The 16,695-nt window shown below is 42.1% G+C and overlaps 1 protein-coding gene across 6 annotated transcripts in view; it reads right to left on the bottom strand.

Moving 5' to 3' along the window:
* TANK (TRAF family member associated NFKB activator) overlaps positions 1-16,695 on the bottom strand; it is a 38,573-nt gene that overhangs the window by 4,367 nt on the left and 17,511 nt on the right. For 5 of the 6 annotated variants that reach the window (XM_082198949.1, XM_082198950.1, XM_082198947.1 and 2 more), the window contains 6 exons: positions 16,564-16,672; positions 15,639-15,739; positions 8,602-8,781; positions 7,459-7,532; positions 6,273-6,391; positions 3,319-3,887 (listed from right to left, as the gene is read on the bottom strand). In XM_082198949.1, coding sequence (XP_082055075.1) covers positions 3,319-3,887; positions 6,273-6,391; positions 7,459-7,532; positions 8,602-8,781; positions 15,639-15,739; positions 16,564-16,672 — 1,152 coding nt within the window. The remainder of the gene's footprint in view (positions 1-3,318; positions 3,888-6,272; positions 6,392-7,458; positions 7,533-8,601; positions 8,782-15,638; positions 15,740-16,563; positions 16,673-16,695) is intronic. The other variant, XM_082198952.1, reaches the window with a different exon arrangement.

Here is a 16,695-nt window from a genome sequence, read left to right as displayed (position 1 = left end):
TAAGTTTCCTCTCCTCGTTGTTATTTGTTAACGCATGTACTAAATGCATGACAGAAAGCTCTTGTCTACAGGAGGGGTGGGAGAGAATATCAGGCAAGTAAGATGGCACTATCAGGATGTCAGCAATGGTGAATAGTATAGAACAAGGACTTATGTGCTTTCAATGTGTCTTCAACCTGGCCATTTTTTACCATGCAAACAGGATGGTGGGCTGACTCAAGCTGTCTTTGTGTGAAAGTGAAGCCATGTTCTCCACCAGGAATTGCTGTCACTGTCTTACAAAGTACATTTCAAATCAGACCCTGCAAAGGTTTTCAGGCCAGCTCTACAGTTTGTATGGGCAAGCATGAGGCTATCATCGCAGCTCTCTCAGTAACAGGGACAGAGCCCTTTTAACATGCCTTGTGAATTGGGACCCTTATTTTCAGCAAGTATTTTGTGACTCCATTTTTCACATTTTCCCTACTGCCGCTAAAAAGAAAGGGAGGGGTGGGGCTAAGCACACATTTTCAAATGATGGAAACTTTATGCAACCTATTGTTAACTGGACTCAAAGTGATGAGATTTTGCATCTGTTAAAAAAAAAATCACCCTTAAACTAAAAAGGTACGAAAACATTGAGGAAGCAACAAGAAAGGTAACAAAATGTTTAGCAAATCTATGCAGCTGTCAATTTAGAAGATTTTAAAGGAACGGTGGCTTTTATTTGCCTAGGTGATTAGAGAAAATGCACAACTTTAATCAAAGACCTTCCTGTATACAACAAACAAATATCGGAAGTATTTTCTGTCACCAGTTGTCTCTCCAAATGTAGACACATAAAATATCAAGGCTTCCTGCCTACTACTAAATTACAGCACAGGCCACTTATATTTTAAAATGTAAGCTTTTCCTTATTTTTCAAGTATATGAATTTTTATAGTCTCACGCCCTGCACATTCTGACAGTTCAACACCAATTCTTATGCACTTTTAAAGCTGCATGCTTCTCTATCAACTTGCAATCACATACCAGCTGTTTCACATGCTTTAATATACAATGCAGAGTGCCATCTACTGAGAAATGAATAGTTAAAAAAACAAGCAGGAGACATGATGGAGAAAAAGAGGAAGAAGAACGAACAGATGATTTACAAACCACAGGAATCTCAGTGGTAACAGAAGAAATAGTTTCATTTGCTTTGATTCAGCCCAACTCAGAATTTGGTGAGGTAAAGACAAAAGCAAAAACTATCCAGGAATCAAATAATTCAAATGCAGAATCTAGACCCCTAATATAGGATGAAAAAGGAAACTAGTATGAATATATAATAAATAGTGCATTACCAAACTGCAGGTCATCATTATTATTTTAGGATGTAATAGATTGAAGGCACACTCAGGAATTTGGGCATATGTGTCTAAAATTAAGAGTGCTACAATGAACTTGGGAAAAAAGTAAGAGGTGTAGCTCATTAAATCTTCAATAATTTGTAGCGAGGATCCATTACTCATAAAAGTGGTGACTGTAATTCATGACTACATTAACACTACGCAGTGTGATCAATATGCCTCTTAAAACCTGCGCACGCTTGCACTTTAATTCATCTGCTTTCAACAGGGTTAGTCGATTTAGATGACAGTAACGCCACGGTAAGTATGTTAAACAGATCACAGCAGAGTTTTTAAGAGGTATTTGCAAAAAATGACGGGCATGCTTATCAGTTTTAATATGGATCACTTCAGATCAAACTATATCCTCTCATTCTGTGACTGCCGAAAATGGCAGATCATCATCAAATAAGTTCACATGGGTTTAAACCAGATGTAGCACATGGGTTTAAACCTGCCAAGTTCCAAGAGGTTAACTCCCTATAAGTGTGTATAGGATTTCAGCCTAAAATAAACCAAAGGAGGTCCAATCTGCCACTAGCAACAGATCTTGAGAGGCCACCTCCCTTTTTCTTAAACATTGGAGAGGCAGCGCCATGAGAGAGGAGAAAAAGAAAATAAGAAAATTGGGGGTAGGGGGAGAAGCAGCCTGCAGTGAGGGGTGGAAAGAAAGGAGCAGACAAAAGGATGGGAGAATGGCAAGTAGCCAAATAACTTTTTTGGGTGAGGTTTGAGGAAGCCAAACTGGAGTCACTTCCGAATTGAAGCCATACATGTTGCCTGCTCACAAAACTGCCTAATGTGGAAGGATTACATGCACACAAAAATTCAGCAGGAAGCTAAAATAAATGAACATTGGTTTTGTACATATGAAGCAGGAACAGTTATCAACTTAGAACTGACCCTGGAACACGGAAAAGTGCATGCACGTGTCTTTCATCAGCTTCTCGCTCCATATTAAAAAAGCGGTTGTGCGATATGTGCAGGGGCTTTTGAAAAATAATAATCCTCTGTGCACATAATCCAGAGCAGACTCCCAAAGCATGGATGAGAAGAAGCAGTGTGCAATGGTTAGAGCGACAGTTTATGGCCTGAGAAGACATTGAGTTCAAGCCCCCATTCAGCCTTGACTCTCGGTCACTTTCTCAGCCTAAGCTACCACAATGGGTTAGGAACATAGGAATCAGGCTCCTACTAGATCAGACTATTTGTCCAAATAGCCCTGTACTGTCCACTCAGACTGGCAGCAGCAGTTTGCCAGGCAGAGATGTGTCTTTCCCATCACTTTCTTTTAATGGGAGGTGCCAGGGACTAAATCTGCAAACTCCTGCATGCACTGAGCTATGAGATGATAAAAGGGGTGGGAGAAAAACATATAGGCACAAATAGAGAAAAGGCAGAATAAAAATGTAATAAAAAAACAAACAAAAAGAGCTTCCCTGTTTTCTACAATTCCAGAGATGACTATGCACACGCACCTACAATGTGCACACAGAAATGCCTGGAAGAAAACCTGCACTGACTGGAAGAGAGGTGTGTACAACAGACTGCCTGTGTGGGCATTTGGCCTGGGGTCTACATACAAGAAACGAGCTTAAATATACTCTTCAGTCATTCAAATATCTCTAGCTAGAAGGCCCAAAAAGATTAACTTGCAGCCTAGTTTCAAAGCATGCTGCATCAGCAGATGGAAGGCTTAGAATAGGGAATACCGGCTGCTGGTCTAAACACAATATCACAAATTATGACATTACAGTGGTGGCACAATGATATCAGGCCGTTGTGCTAATGCAAACGTTTTGAATCAGAGCAGTGGGCAGATGGGGAAAGAAATGTTGCACCGGGTATGCATTAGGTTGAGCAAGTTCAGCTACCTGCTCAGTTTTACAGCTTTACAGAATCATCACATCATACGTAAACACAAAAGGAAATAGAAAACAGCAGATACCTGCTGAGGGACTCCAACAGGGCTCTTGTTATCTTCTAAAGACGGAAGTTTTATTTCAGGGATATCTTCATCTGGAAAGACAGTGGCTCCAAAGTTGTATGCATAAGGCACTTGAAAACACAGAGGGTTGTCCAAAGGACTCTGTACGAGTGCGTTTGTGTGGGCGGCTGATGATTTGGCTGGCAGGTTATGTGCGGCTGAAGTGCTTGAGTCAGCACCATGGCCCTCAAACATGTTGCGTTTCACCTCGCTGTAGCTCATGTCCTGGTCTCCAAGGTCCCTATGAAACGGCTGATCTGGAAGCATGTTCTCAGTCATCACAAGACAGGGGATTCCTGGAGCATCTGGGGTGCTCTCCAAGAAAGCAGTATCGTTGTCTATGGGCGGGAACTTGACATTAAACTGAGAAAGGGACTCCACAGAGTTTTCTTCCTCATCCTGCCCCATCCCGCTTGGAGTGGTGGATGGGAAGTGTGGGGCACCTCTGTTTAGATCCTTTTTAACCCAAGGATTACAGAGGTCATCTGCTTGTTCATCAGTGCACTGGATAGGCGTGGAGAATGGAATTTCTGTAAAGACAGGTGAAAAGGAAATGATTAAACAGTACCTAAGTCTCTGGTTTAAAGCACGTAGCTTCAACTGCCTGACAAATTTAATTTCCCCAAAGACCAGCAAGGTCAGTTTATCAGTTTGACACACCACAGACTGATACTGTGACTCCTCCATACCAACCCATTGACTCCCCTATACAAGAATAAAATTTGCCAGAACTCTTGTTTGGGCCCAAAATTTCAAGCCCCGCAATTGCCCTTGTGCCTTGCCATCCCCAACGCTCTCCACTAACAAGATTTATATACCGCTTAACCAACAAAACTTCTAAGCAGTTTCCCTAAAATGTTAAGATTTAAATATTAGATATACTATATTTCATTTCCATAAACTATTAGATAATATTAGATGTTTAAAAACAAGTTAGGCTAAAACTTTTCAAAATAAAATCCATTCGCCAGACTTGTTTTTTGGGGTGGTGGTGGTGGTGGTGGCTGGGTCTCTCTCACTACTTAAGATAGAATATAATGATGATATTTATATTCCATGCTATACAGAAAGCATTTTCTAGACACTATGAATAACTCTATCTATTATTGCGATTTCATTTTGGCAAGAATTGGGTTGCGTCACAGATAATTTGTCTCTAGCTGAGGAATGACAGGTGACTGGATTGGTGTGTGTGTTTCTTAAGAAACTGTGGCTTATGCAACCATTTCAATACACGCCTAGTGTCTAGACATGCACATCCATTTGCCACAGGGTGCCTTCAGCCCACTTTTGGCAAGCTACAAAAAAAGCAACTTAAATGCAGGTTAACTGTGGCGCACCGAAAAGGCAAACCCGGACTGAACTGATCCCTCGAGTGAGCGGTACATGGCTATCACCAGCTCAACACATGCTGGCCTCCTCCTATGGATGCTGCGCAATGAAGTTAGCTGTAAATGCCAGTACTAGAAATTAGGTGCAGTTACTGTTAGATGGCAAAGGTGTGGTATACAGTGGTGCCTCGCAATACAAAAAACTCGCTAGACAAAAGTTTTTTCCGTTCGCGATTTGCCTCGCAAGACGAATTTCCCCTATGGGCTTGCTTCGCAAGACGAAAACGTCTCGCGACTTTTTTTCTTTGACTAAAAACAAAGACATGTTTTGTTTATAAAGTTAATTTATTTTCCCTTAAATTTTTGAACTGCTCTTTACAGTATGTGTGACTTTAAAGAGCAGTTAATAAACTGTTGTTGTACCAAATTTGGCTTTGTTTGGACTTTTTTTGACCATAGGAACGCATTAATTGATTTTCAATGCATTCCTATGGGATTTCGTGCTTCGCAAGACGAAAAATTCGCTGGACGACAAAAATTGCGGAACGAATTAATTTCGTCTTGCGGGGCACCACTGTATAAGGTTTTGAGCAGCAACAAAACCAGTGGATTAGATCAAAGATGCTCCCCAGAAGCCTCTAACCAGTCATTGTTGGGAGTGCTGGTGTTGGTCTCTTATGAGAAGGGTTGAAAAATGTTTATAAAATAAAGACATTAAACAGAATTAGGCTGCAATCCAATACCCAGTTACCTGGGAGCAAGCCTCACTGAACTCAGTGGGGATTCATTCTAAGCAGACATGCCTAGCACTGCATGCCTTCATCTCCAAAACAAAATGCATTAATTCAAAGTGCACGCAATGAGCTCAGAGAATTGCTGCACAAGCCCTGCCGAAATCAGTTTACATTACAGACAGGTGCTCCGCTCTCCTGCTTCAACAGAAATTGAGCATCTAAGGTTGTGCGGCAAACCGCAGCGAGGCATACACAAAGCAGATATTAAAATGCACTCCGATAGGTATCTGCACCCTCGCCTTTCCACACAACAGGCCAAAAACCTGCCGTATAAATTCCGATCTATATTTTTGCTCCTAGCCAGATAACTAAAGGCAGCGTCACTGATCATGTTGTTATCGAACGGAGGTGATCTCTGTACGACAGATAGGTGTGTGGGAGAGAGAAAACAGGGGCAGCCTTCACTGGCGAAGGGAAGAAAGAGCGTTCACTGTGTTGCAAGCAGATAGGTCAAGAAAAACAAGGCAACCGGCAAACCGGCAGCTTCTCAAGACATGCACTTGCAGCAAAATGAACAGTCACATCACACTGCACAAGTGACGTGTGTGTGTGTGCTCTCTCTCTCTTTTTCTATCAGACACACACACATTTCTTTTTATATTTCGGTCACCAGGGTTATTGCAATGTAGGACCATTTCATCAATTATAGAGCGCCACACAGAAGTCAGGGCAAGTCCCGGGTAGCGCTGGAAAGCGCATGCATCATATACATCACATTCCAAAAACGAAGTATGTTTTCCCCCCCAACTGAAACAGCTGAATCACAGTAAGAGCTGCAGTAAAGCGATACCAGTTACAGGTTCTCTCCGTAGTTTAAATTTACTCAGCTGGTCCGTCTGTGCTTTAGCTAGTGCGCGTATGTGATGAAATTCTTCCTTCATGCCCCAGAAAACAGCCTCAAGTTCGTCCCTTCCAAAAACAAAATAAATAAAAATACATTATTTCAGATATAAAGCACCACGTTCTGTTCCACTCTTTTGTCTTTATCAAGCCTAACCCTGGGAAATTTTGGCACCTGCTATACCTGAAAGCCAGACTCAGGGAATGGAAAGAGACGTGATGTACGAGATCTGCGACCTGATATTGCAGCGTTGTTGTTTTTTTTATAGAAAAACAATGATCTGTAAAGCAGCCAGCGTGTGTGTTGCCATCTCCCATTTTGACTGCATTTAACCATTTCCCCCTGCACAGTCTCCTCGATCTAAATGGCTGCTATGAACCCCTCTGGGGAAAACAAACATATAGGCATGGCATAGGTACTGCACTCATCTTTTTCTCTCTCTCTCTTTTTCCAATAGGCCTTAAATACCAGGGACTGGGAGACAGTTTATACTAGGGAAACGGTGCAGATAGATGTGTGCTAAAATCGCAAGCACCGTTGCTCTGATTAAAACAACAACAACAACACCACAGAGGGCTCCAAGAACGGCTGTGTGCACCTTTCACAAAGCAGTCTCTGTCATGGATGGAGACAGGGACACCCTGAGCAGGGCTGCTGTGGTACATAGCACAAGAGGCCCTAGCAGGGCAGGTAGTGGCAGACTTTGCCCATTCCCCCTCCATAGTGATAGAAGCTCTGCACTGGGGAGCTCCAGCTCAGCTCCCGAGTCCCTCCTTGTTTCAGGGCTAGAATGCCCAGGTGAAAACAGGTTCATGAATACTAAAGGGGGCAAGCAAGGGCACAGGGAGCCAGCCACTTGATCTTCCATCCTGACTTCACATTCAGGGGACAGAGAAAGGGATGAGGGCCGTGCTGAGGCACAGGGTGCAGCCACTCCTTTGACCAAACCTGTCGATGCTCAAAAGTGGCTCTAGATACCTTTTTTCAATATTTAGCAGTGGCAAGGGAGAATAGGAGCGCTCCTGACTTTTTAAAAATCAGAGAACAAGGGTAAACATGAGATGACTACTAAAAAGAAAACAGGTTCCTTAAATAAATAAATAAAAAATAAGGGGGGGGAATAAGTGTGATGTACCTTTCACAGGCAGCTGTACCGAAGGCCCCCGGAGATAATTCCTGCCTAGATGAAGCATGTTTTCCATTCCTTGCCTTTTAAAAAAGATCGTAAGTATAAACAAAGGAAGAAGCTTGCATTTATAACAGCCTAACAAAATGAATCAACACATTAAACAGGCGCGTACAGTAGCAGCTTAACAATGGCACTAGCCTTCCCCTCCCCTTTTAATATAAAAAAGTAAAATGCAATCGTTCTAAATAATGGCTTGGAAAATGTCTTAGATGGAAATTGAACATGTCCACATCCTCATTTACATGAAGGCACCAGAAGATTCCCAAAGTATTTGGGTGGATGTTGAGATGAGTGGGAGATGCTATATACACTGATACAGAGCTTACACAGAGGACATAGTTAATCTGCAGCTCCAACAGTTAATTCTCTGAGCTTCATTTCCTTTTCATTAGAAGATTTTGTCATTATTCACCACCCTCCCTTTTTATGGAATATTTTTGCTTCAATGTTTTCTGGTATTTGATCCAATCCTCTTCAAACAAATGATGAAACTGGGACAGAGAGCCACATATTCTATGCATCAAATTATATATATATATATATATATATATATATATATATATATATAGCCAGAAAACTATCAGCAGAGACTCTACTACATACCTTCAATAAGCTGGGCCAGGGCTGAGACCGTGTGTTTTATCATGCATGAAGAGAAGTTATTATATTTGACTACCACCTTGTGGGTTAGCACAGTATTACATGGGCGTTTTATTCAAAAGCCTGAAACTGAAGTCGTTACGATAATCCGTCTTTTATATGGCTTTCAGAAACTTTGAAAGGTTGTCTGGCAAAATGAAGCTAACGTATTTGTCTCTGAAGCACAAACACAAAAGGCAAGGCTGAATGTGCACTGGCTTTCGAAAACCATACTCCGCAACAGGTAGAAAAGCATTTGAAAAACGACTGCTTCCAAATTATATGCAAAAAGGAGGGAATAGAGCATGTGCATAATACACATGCGCCAAAGAGCCCAAATACATGGCCTAATCCTCATTCTACAAGGATCATCTGCATGAATAATTTCCATATGCATACAGTGTTATTTATAGGTAGAGATTTGGGTCTCCCTCCCCTTGATAATCTTACCTCTTTCTCGTTTCTTGGTCCTGGCATGGAATTTTGTGCCTCACTTATTTCTTTCAGCTGTTTCTTCAGAAGCCGTATTTCATCTTCTTTGATGGCGATAATAGATTCAAATTTCTTTTCTTTCAAATTGCTTTCCTCTTCGGTTTCTTTTAACTTTACACTCTCACTGTCCAATTGTTCCTGAAAAAGAAAGAAGCACATACAGCACAGTTGGCTAATTTCTCAGTCTTTGAGGAACGCCGTGGCAGAATAGACTACTGCAGGCGAAATTAAGTCTTGGCAATCTGTGAAAAAGGCAAATTCCACGTCAGGGATCATTAGGGAAAGGATCGAAAACAAAAGCTGCCAAAACCGCTAACACCTTTGTGCAGATGTATAGCCCCACCCAGTACAGTACTTGGAATCTGGCATTCAGTTCTGGCTGGTGCACTTCCAAAAGGATATTGCAGATCTGTGAAAGGTTCAGAAAGGGGCAAGCACAATGATCAGGTGGCTAAAGCAGTTCCCCTATGAGGAAAGGTTACAATATTTGGGAATTCAAAGTATGGGGGTCAGGGGGGAGAAAGGCAAGTGAGGTGTATAAATTTATTTATTTAGTTTGACTTACATGCTGCTTGCTTGTAAAGAACCTCAAAGTGGTTTACAAAAGCATATCGTTTCTATGGGAAATTTCCAACCAGGGTGGTCTTGTAGCTATTTCGAATTCAGGCCAGTTTCAGCTTACCTTACCTCCCTGTAGATGTTACACATGGGTGAAAACAGCACCCACCTCAGACATATAGTTGTCGTACTCAAAATACAGCCTGATCCTACACACTCGGATCCCCTTGGCATTTCAGCAAATTTCCATCTCGTGTGGTGGAGGAAAATACTCTTTCCCGATAGATACCCTCCAAAAGCAAAAAATCTTAAATATTCACTGGAGCAGGGGGACGGGATTTCTGAATCGAAGAAGTCTAAAAAATAAATGCTATGGAGAAAGTAAGACAAAGAGAAGTCTTTCTGTCTCTTTCATAATACAAGAACAAGGAGGCCATCCAACAGAGGTGAACGCTGGGAGATTTAGGACAGACAAAATGTGCTTCCTCATAGAATCCTTTTGTTTAAATAACTGTCTTGTTGCAGATGCCTTTGTCACTTTGTGTGTGAAACACACAATTGAGCTATGGAATTTGCTATCATGATGGCCACCTATTTAAGATGCCTTTAAAACAGGATTCGACAAATTTGTGTATGATAAGGCTCTCTTTGAGGTTCAGCATGCCTCTGAATACTAGTTCCTGTGGAGCCACAATGGGAGAGGGGTGAATGCGTTTGGGGGCTTCCTATAGACACCTGGTTGGCTACCATAGCAAATGAGATGCTGGACTAGAATGGTCTTCAGTCTGATCAAGCTGGTCCTTTCTTTACATATCCTTAAAATGAATTCAGCCTGTACGCACTACCCCATCAGGTTAGGCTGAAATAATTAATAACCATTTATGGCAGCATAAAGTTACATCTCATTGTGGACAATTATTCAAAACAATGGTGCGTTATTTTGAATACTGAAAATAGTCACCATAGCGGCGTGCATATTAGTGCCTATAAATGTGGGAAATGTTGTCTCATTCCATTTATACACTCTGCTCACTAATATTTAATTAGTTTTAGGATGTGCTGGAATCAAGATAAAGTACATTTAAAGAAGGTGACAATAGTCTTCAAGGGTTGTAATTTCTGGAACAGTTGGAATGTAGCTATTTAGCACTTAATGACTTAGGATTTTTGCAAGACTCAAGCTATAAAACTTCAAAAGGGGAGAAATTAAGGCTTTAAAAAAGTCGGCTCCTGCAATGTTATACCATTAATTTTCTATATAGGATGACATTTTATACAAAAAGCGGGGGGGGGGGCTCAGCAAGGAGTTGGGAAGAGAAAAACCATGAAGTTATAGCAGCAGAAAATTGTCTTTTTTTAAAAAGGCTGAATTTTCCAGCTCTCAAGGGTGTATGACATTTGTCAGTTTTTTGTTTTGTTTTTTACAAAAGGGAAACAGAACCATAATTCACTCAGCATGTGTGTGTAAACTCAATTTTATTTTTTTTGCAGGCTAAGTGGGAAAGAAAGGCACATGCAAGGCATAGTCAGAAACGAGGAAACAAACAGCGCACTAGATTTTTAAAAATGACACAAAATCAGGAAGCTGATGGAAACTTGAGAGGCGTTGCGCTCCCTTAGGGTCTTGTCTGTTTATACAACGACAACTAAAATATCTGAAATAAATTTGCTACTGCTCAAACTCTAAAAAAATTAAACAATATTATCAAAGTAAGCAACGCCCTTCACCAGACACTTATATTTGGTTAAAATAAAAAGGTTAATCTGACCGTAATGGCCCTTGATCCAGAGTGTGTTATTTGGCCAGCCCGCTTACAGCTCAGCCCACAAGGCTGATAAGTCCCTCCACTGAGAGCTGAGGGAAAGATTCCTTGCAGGAGTTTTGCCTCTCAGTCACACCACGCTAAATACCATCCTTTTGTTATTGCTGCACTCCATGCCAATGGCAAAAATAACAGAAGCCTCATGAGAGATTTGCTCTTTAAGTGTAAGGCAGGACCAAACATAAAGGTTCTTGCAAGCAAGAGAAAAAGAGGGCTAGCAAATGTTCTTACAGCACCCCCCTCTGCCTCACAAACTCCTTTTCCTTTTGTGACTTCTACTGGGCTGAGGGGCCAATTCAAACACTTCACAGACATGAAGGCCACCAGCATGTCTACCCAGTGTTAGGATGGCACCTGAGGCAGGAAAAGCGACTCCACGGAGCCAGCCAAGCTTGGCACATCCCACACCCCACTCCAGGAGAAGAGGACCTTGCTGAGAAATACTGTACTTTTCTGCGTATAAGACAAGGTTTTTTCATGTTAAAATAATGTGAAAAATTTGGGGTCGTCGTATACATGGGTAGTGCAGAGGAGGGGGGGGGACAAGGGATTGTTTGCTACCGCGACCAGGAGATTGAAAGCGGTGATAGTGCGGGTGATTGGTGGCTGCGGCAATGGCTGCTGCTGAGGCAATTGTGTGGGTGGCTGATGGCGAGCGGTCAGACGATTGGTGTCTTCTGGGTCGCATGCTATCGGAAGTGTTGGTCAGGCGGGTCACGAACTCTGGGCAATCCTCCCCCCCCCACCAAAGCTCAACAACTCTGGACAATCTCTCCTCATTTTCTTAATTCTGAGTCTCCAAAAATAGGGGGAGTCTTATACACGGGGGCGTGTTATACAAGGGAAAATACGGTAGCTAAACCCTGCCCTTGCACCCAGAGCCCCACTGCCCCAGGCCATTGCTTCTCGGGCCTGTTGCTCCATGCACAGCCCTGGCAGTCAGAACGGGTCTGGTGCTCAGCCAATTCTAACAGCGACAAAACAAAACAAAAGCGTACTCTCAACAGGAAGCCTCGGCAATCTCATCTCTCTCTCTCGGTGCCATCTCTCTGACAAGTGTAGCTGTTTCTAAACACCTGTTGGCTGCATTCACAATTTATATTTTAGGTGCGCTCTTTAAAAACGCAATGTGCGAAGTAATCCTAAGGCAATTACCTTCAATGACTCAGTGTCAGACGGAAAGAAACTCAGTAAGGTTACTCGGGACAGACTTGGTTTGATGCAATAGATGAAAGGGGCTTTTCTCTACAGTTCCCTGTGGCTGCCCTCTTCCTCCCAGAGGTTTGATCACCCAAGCAATTTTCAGCTGGAGGTCTAGAAGTGTGGCATCAAAGCACCAACCGTGTTCCTTTAATGTGAGCACAGTCGGACCTTGGTTGTTGAATGCCTTGGCACTTGGATGTTTTGCCTCCCAAACGCCACAAACCCGGAAGTAAGTGTTCCAGTTTACGAACGTTTTTTGGAAGCCGAACATCTGTTTCGCTTGTTGTCATTGTTTCCGGGACAAATCAGCCAATCATAAGCTGCGCCTTGGTTTGCATCTGTTGAACAACCAAGTTATGACTGTATTGAGATGTTACAAGATCACACTTCCATCTCCAAAATGTGGTGTAGTGGTTAAGAGCAGTAGTCTCGTAATCTGGTGAACCGGGTTCGCGTCTTTGCTCCTCCACATGCAGCTGCTGGGTGACCTTGGGCCAGTCACACTTCTCTGAAGTCTCGCAGCCTCACTCACCTCACAGAGTGTTTGTTGTGGGGGAGGAAGGGAAAGGAGAATGTTAGCCGCTTTGAGACTCCTTCGGGCAGTGATAAAGCAGGAATATCAAATCCAAACTCTTCTTCTCTTCAAAGAGCCTTTGGCCATCGTGGCAAATTGTAGTCTGACCAGGCAGACTTAAACGGATTGCTCTAAGGCAGGCATGTCCAACCGGTCAATTGCGACCTACTGGTTGATTGTAGGATGTTCCTGGTCAATCCTGGTTGATCTTGGGATCCTTAGCGATCACCAGGCCGCCCCCCCCAACTTAACAACTCTGTTCTCTCCTAAAAAAAAGCTGGGCAATGACAATGGGTAGATCACTGCCAGTTTTATTATACCGGGAGTAGATTGCAGTTTCCAGATAGGTAGATGTGCCTGCTCTAAGACATGCCTTATGCGGCAACTCTTCCTCTCTCAGTTCAGGTTTTATGGGCTACCACGTGATGGAGGTGGGCAGCAACTCCTTCTGGATTCAAGTCATTGTAACTCGTTTTATCAACCATATTTAGTAAGAAAGCTGTGACCATGTTAGCCTTTCTCACCCCCATTAAACATCATTGAATTGTTTTCATTATACATACAAAAACCCCAAAAATCTAAATAAAACCAAAACCAAAAAAAAGAAGAAGAGAAAATGCAAAGTCTGCTATCAAAGGTAGAACTTAATCCTCGTCTCCTACTATTAGTCTTTGAAAGCTTTTGTGAAATTGAAAATGGACACCAAGACTGGATTCAGACATGGATCTAGCAACTAAGCACCATTTTCCGAATATTGGATTGTTTGGGCCCATGTGTAGTCCTCTTGATGCATACAATGTAAGGTGGATGCACATATCTTCCATCCTTGTCTTCCATCCTTTCTACCTTTTCTAAACTGGGTGCACAGATATCCATATTTAAGCCTGTACCGATGTCACACCATGTGTGTGACCAGGGGGTGAACACGTGACCCTTCCAACATATTTATAGTATCGCTGATTTGTAACTGTGTAAAAGACTGAAGAACAGTCTCAAAGATAAGCAAACAAAAACAGAATCAGAAGTGAAAGGAAGATTTTGGCACTGGAGTGTTCAAACATTATGCCTTGCAACCCAATCTTAGCACAACAGGTCTTAATTTTAAAAAAACCAATACATTGGAAAGAAGAACTTCACTGCCTGATCTGGTGTCATAAGAGAATTGTGTGTGTAGGGGGAAAGGGGGGGGGAAATGAACTAGCTAAGTCAAGTCAATAAAAATTTAGCAGGTAGCACTAAAAAGCAAGAAATGAGTACCCAGTGAGAACAAAAAAAGACAGAATGCTGGCTATAGGACACACTGCCACAGAGAGAGAGTGTGAGGAACTGTAAATATCACTGGTACCTCGGTTTACGAACAGTCCTGTTTACGAACAATTCTGTTTACAAACTCTGCAAAACCAGAAGTAGTGTTCCAGTTTGCGAACTTTAAATTGGTCTACGAATGGAAGCCGAACAGTGGAAGGGCACCAGTGGCAGGAGGCCTCATTAGGGAAAGCACGCCTTGGTTTAAGAACGGATTTGGTTTAAGAATGGACTTCAGGAACGGATTTAGTTCGTAAACCAAGGTACCACTGTATATGCGTTCATGAATAGACTTTGCATTTTCACAGAGCATTCTATGCACGTCCAAAACCAGTTGACAGCTTGCCATTTGAAATAGTGCAACTATGTAGGCAACTATTAAAGAACTATGTTGCTCCCCGCTGTTACCCACGTAACTACTCTGTTCTCAACTCATATTGCTGGCTATTCAAAGGTTTTTAGGAGGGCAAACTATAACTAGACTTCATAGCGGAGTGAGTCAAATGACGAGTGTCTTCAGCAAAACAAGGGTAAGAAAAATACACTTATAAAACGACACGCTATCCATATCTGTATGAGTGCTGTGCCAAGCGTCTCTCCTGATTTTTCACTCTTTATCAATCAATGAGAAGAAAAGTTGCATTTGAAAATTATCAAAGGAGATAAAAACGTTGGTGAAAAATCTCGTGGGTGGGGTGCTTACCTTATCTTTGGGGTGACAGAGGGGCGTTTGTGAGCATCTTCTCTTTCATTCTACATCCTCTCACTAACGGCCTGCATTCTGAAGTCTCCCCAGCTTCCCAAGTGTCAATTAAAGCTCAAGAAATGTTCCCGTGGGACTTTTTCAAACGTGGAAGTGCGGGCAGCCAGGGAGGCTGCAGCACACTGGAGAAATGTTTATGGGAAAGAACAATGCACGCACACCACCCCTTGGCCAGCTCAAAATGACAAGCTCAGCTGAAAACCACCTCAAATTCCAAAGAAATTTTCAAGTGCCCAGAGAAGGCAAAGAGAACTGGAAGCCTTTTCTGCAGAAGAAAACCTCGTTCCAGTTCCCTCCATTGCCAATTCTGCATTATCTGTAGCAACAAGATTTCTCATCTGCTGAACAAGCTGGAGACTTCAATGCCATTCAGATACGCAAAAAGAACACTGGAAAGAGTCACAGAACCAGATCATCAACTCTTCCACGTTGGTATAACTTGGGCAACTTCACCGTAAGCGCAGAAATTTACCAGGCTTAATCGATGATAAAGGAACAATAACAGGCACAAATGTGGATGTTGCAATAAGTCCCCCATCCTGACATGACTGCAAGGAGGTTGGAAGTTTTCACTTCCTTTTTAATTAACCATAGTTTGTGTGCCATCCGTACCCTAAGCTGTGCGATCTTTCGAAGCAAGCTCATGGTTTGAAATTGGCTTGTTTCTAACAAACCATAATTATGATTCATCACAGTTTGTCTAGTTCAAATGTGCTTATCATGCCATTATTATTTTTATTTTAGAATTATCTTGTGAAAAGCATCCTACCTTTAAAAGCTTCTCTCTTTGCATTGCCAATTGCAGCTTTTCATACAGCTGATCAGCATTCAAGTTCAGTAACGTACCATTTCTTCTGGTTTCGCTGTCTTCTGGTAGGTGGTCAGGCACATATGAAAAAAACCCAAACATAATGGTATATCATACATGGCGTTTCACACATGGCATACAATAGGGAATCAAATAATGCAACTTCCACAAAATCAGGTTGGGATTGTTTTCGGTACACGCAGATAATCTCTATATAGGAAAATAAGTGCACACTAACATTTGAAGTACAGTGCAGTTTCCTCCTTAGATAGACAAGGCAGCAGTTTTGAGACTTGAGCATGCTTAACACAGTATAGCACTGCAATCTTCTTAAAATGATGCCTTCTAGGAACTGAAGAATGCCATGTGATATAAGTATTTATTTTCAACCTGCTCCTCTTAAAACTATTCAAACCCTTCACCCCCATTCCTTTTTTCCTATGGAATGCTTTTTCTTTCTTTTTTCTCTCCCTCTTTATTATTTAGCTTTTTATACTCCCATTTTCTCTTTTCATACAACTGCCCACTCCTCTCTCCCTTATAGCTTCCTTCTCCAGAAGCAGGACTTTGCCAGGACACCCCAAGGCATGGTTCCAGAAGCAGGTGCTTGAAGGTATGAAGTGACCTAGACATTGTTCTCCTCAGCCCTTCACTACTGAGTAATCACAATCAGCAACCATTCACTGGCCCCTTAGTCCAGATACATGATAAAAAAAGCAGTTTGTGTTGGGGAAACCCAGTGGATTGTGGTGGTGTAGATAGATAGATAGACAGATAGATAGATAGACAGATGATAGATAGATAGATAGATAGATAGATAGATAGATAGATAGATAGATAGATGATAGATAGATGATAGATAGATATAGATTTGAAAATTACCTACCTTTGTTGCAGCTCAAAGAAGCCAACTGTGAGTTGAGTTTTGTGACAGTGCTTGTAAGAAATACAATTTGGTTTTGTTGTTCACATATCTGCTTTTCATAGCTGTCTGTCTGTAAAGATAATTTAATTCGAA

Source organism: Podarcis vaucheri (assembly GCF_965113315.1).
Source record: "Podarcis vaucheri genome assembly, chromosome: 1".
Taxonomy (NCBI): Eukaryota; Metazoa; Chordata; class Lepidosauria; order Squamata; family Lacertidae; genus Podarcis; species Podarcis vaucheri.
Note: the sequence above shows the minus strand (reverse complement) of the source record. Positions and strands in the feature narration are given on the sequence as shown.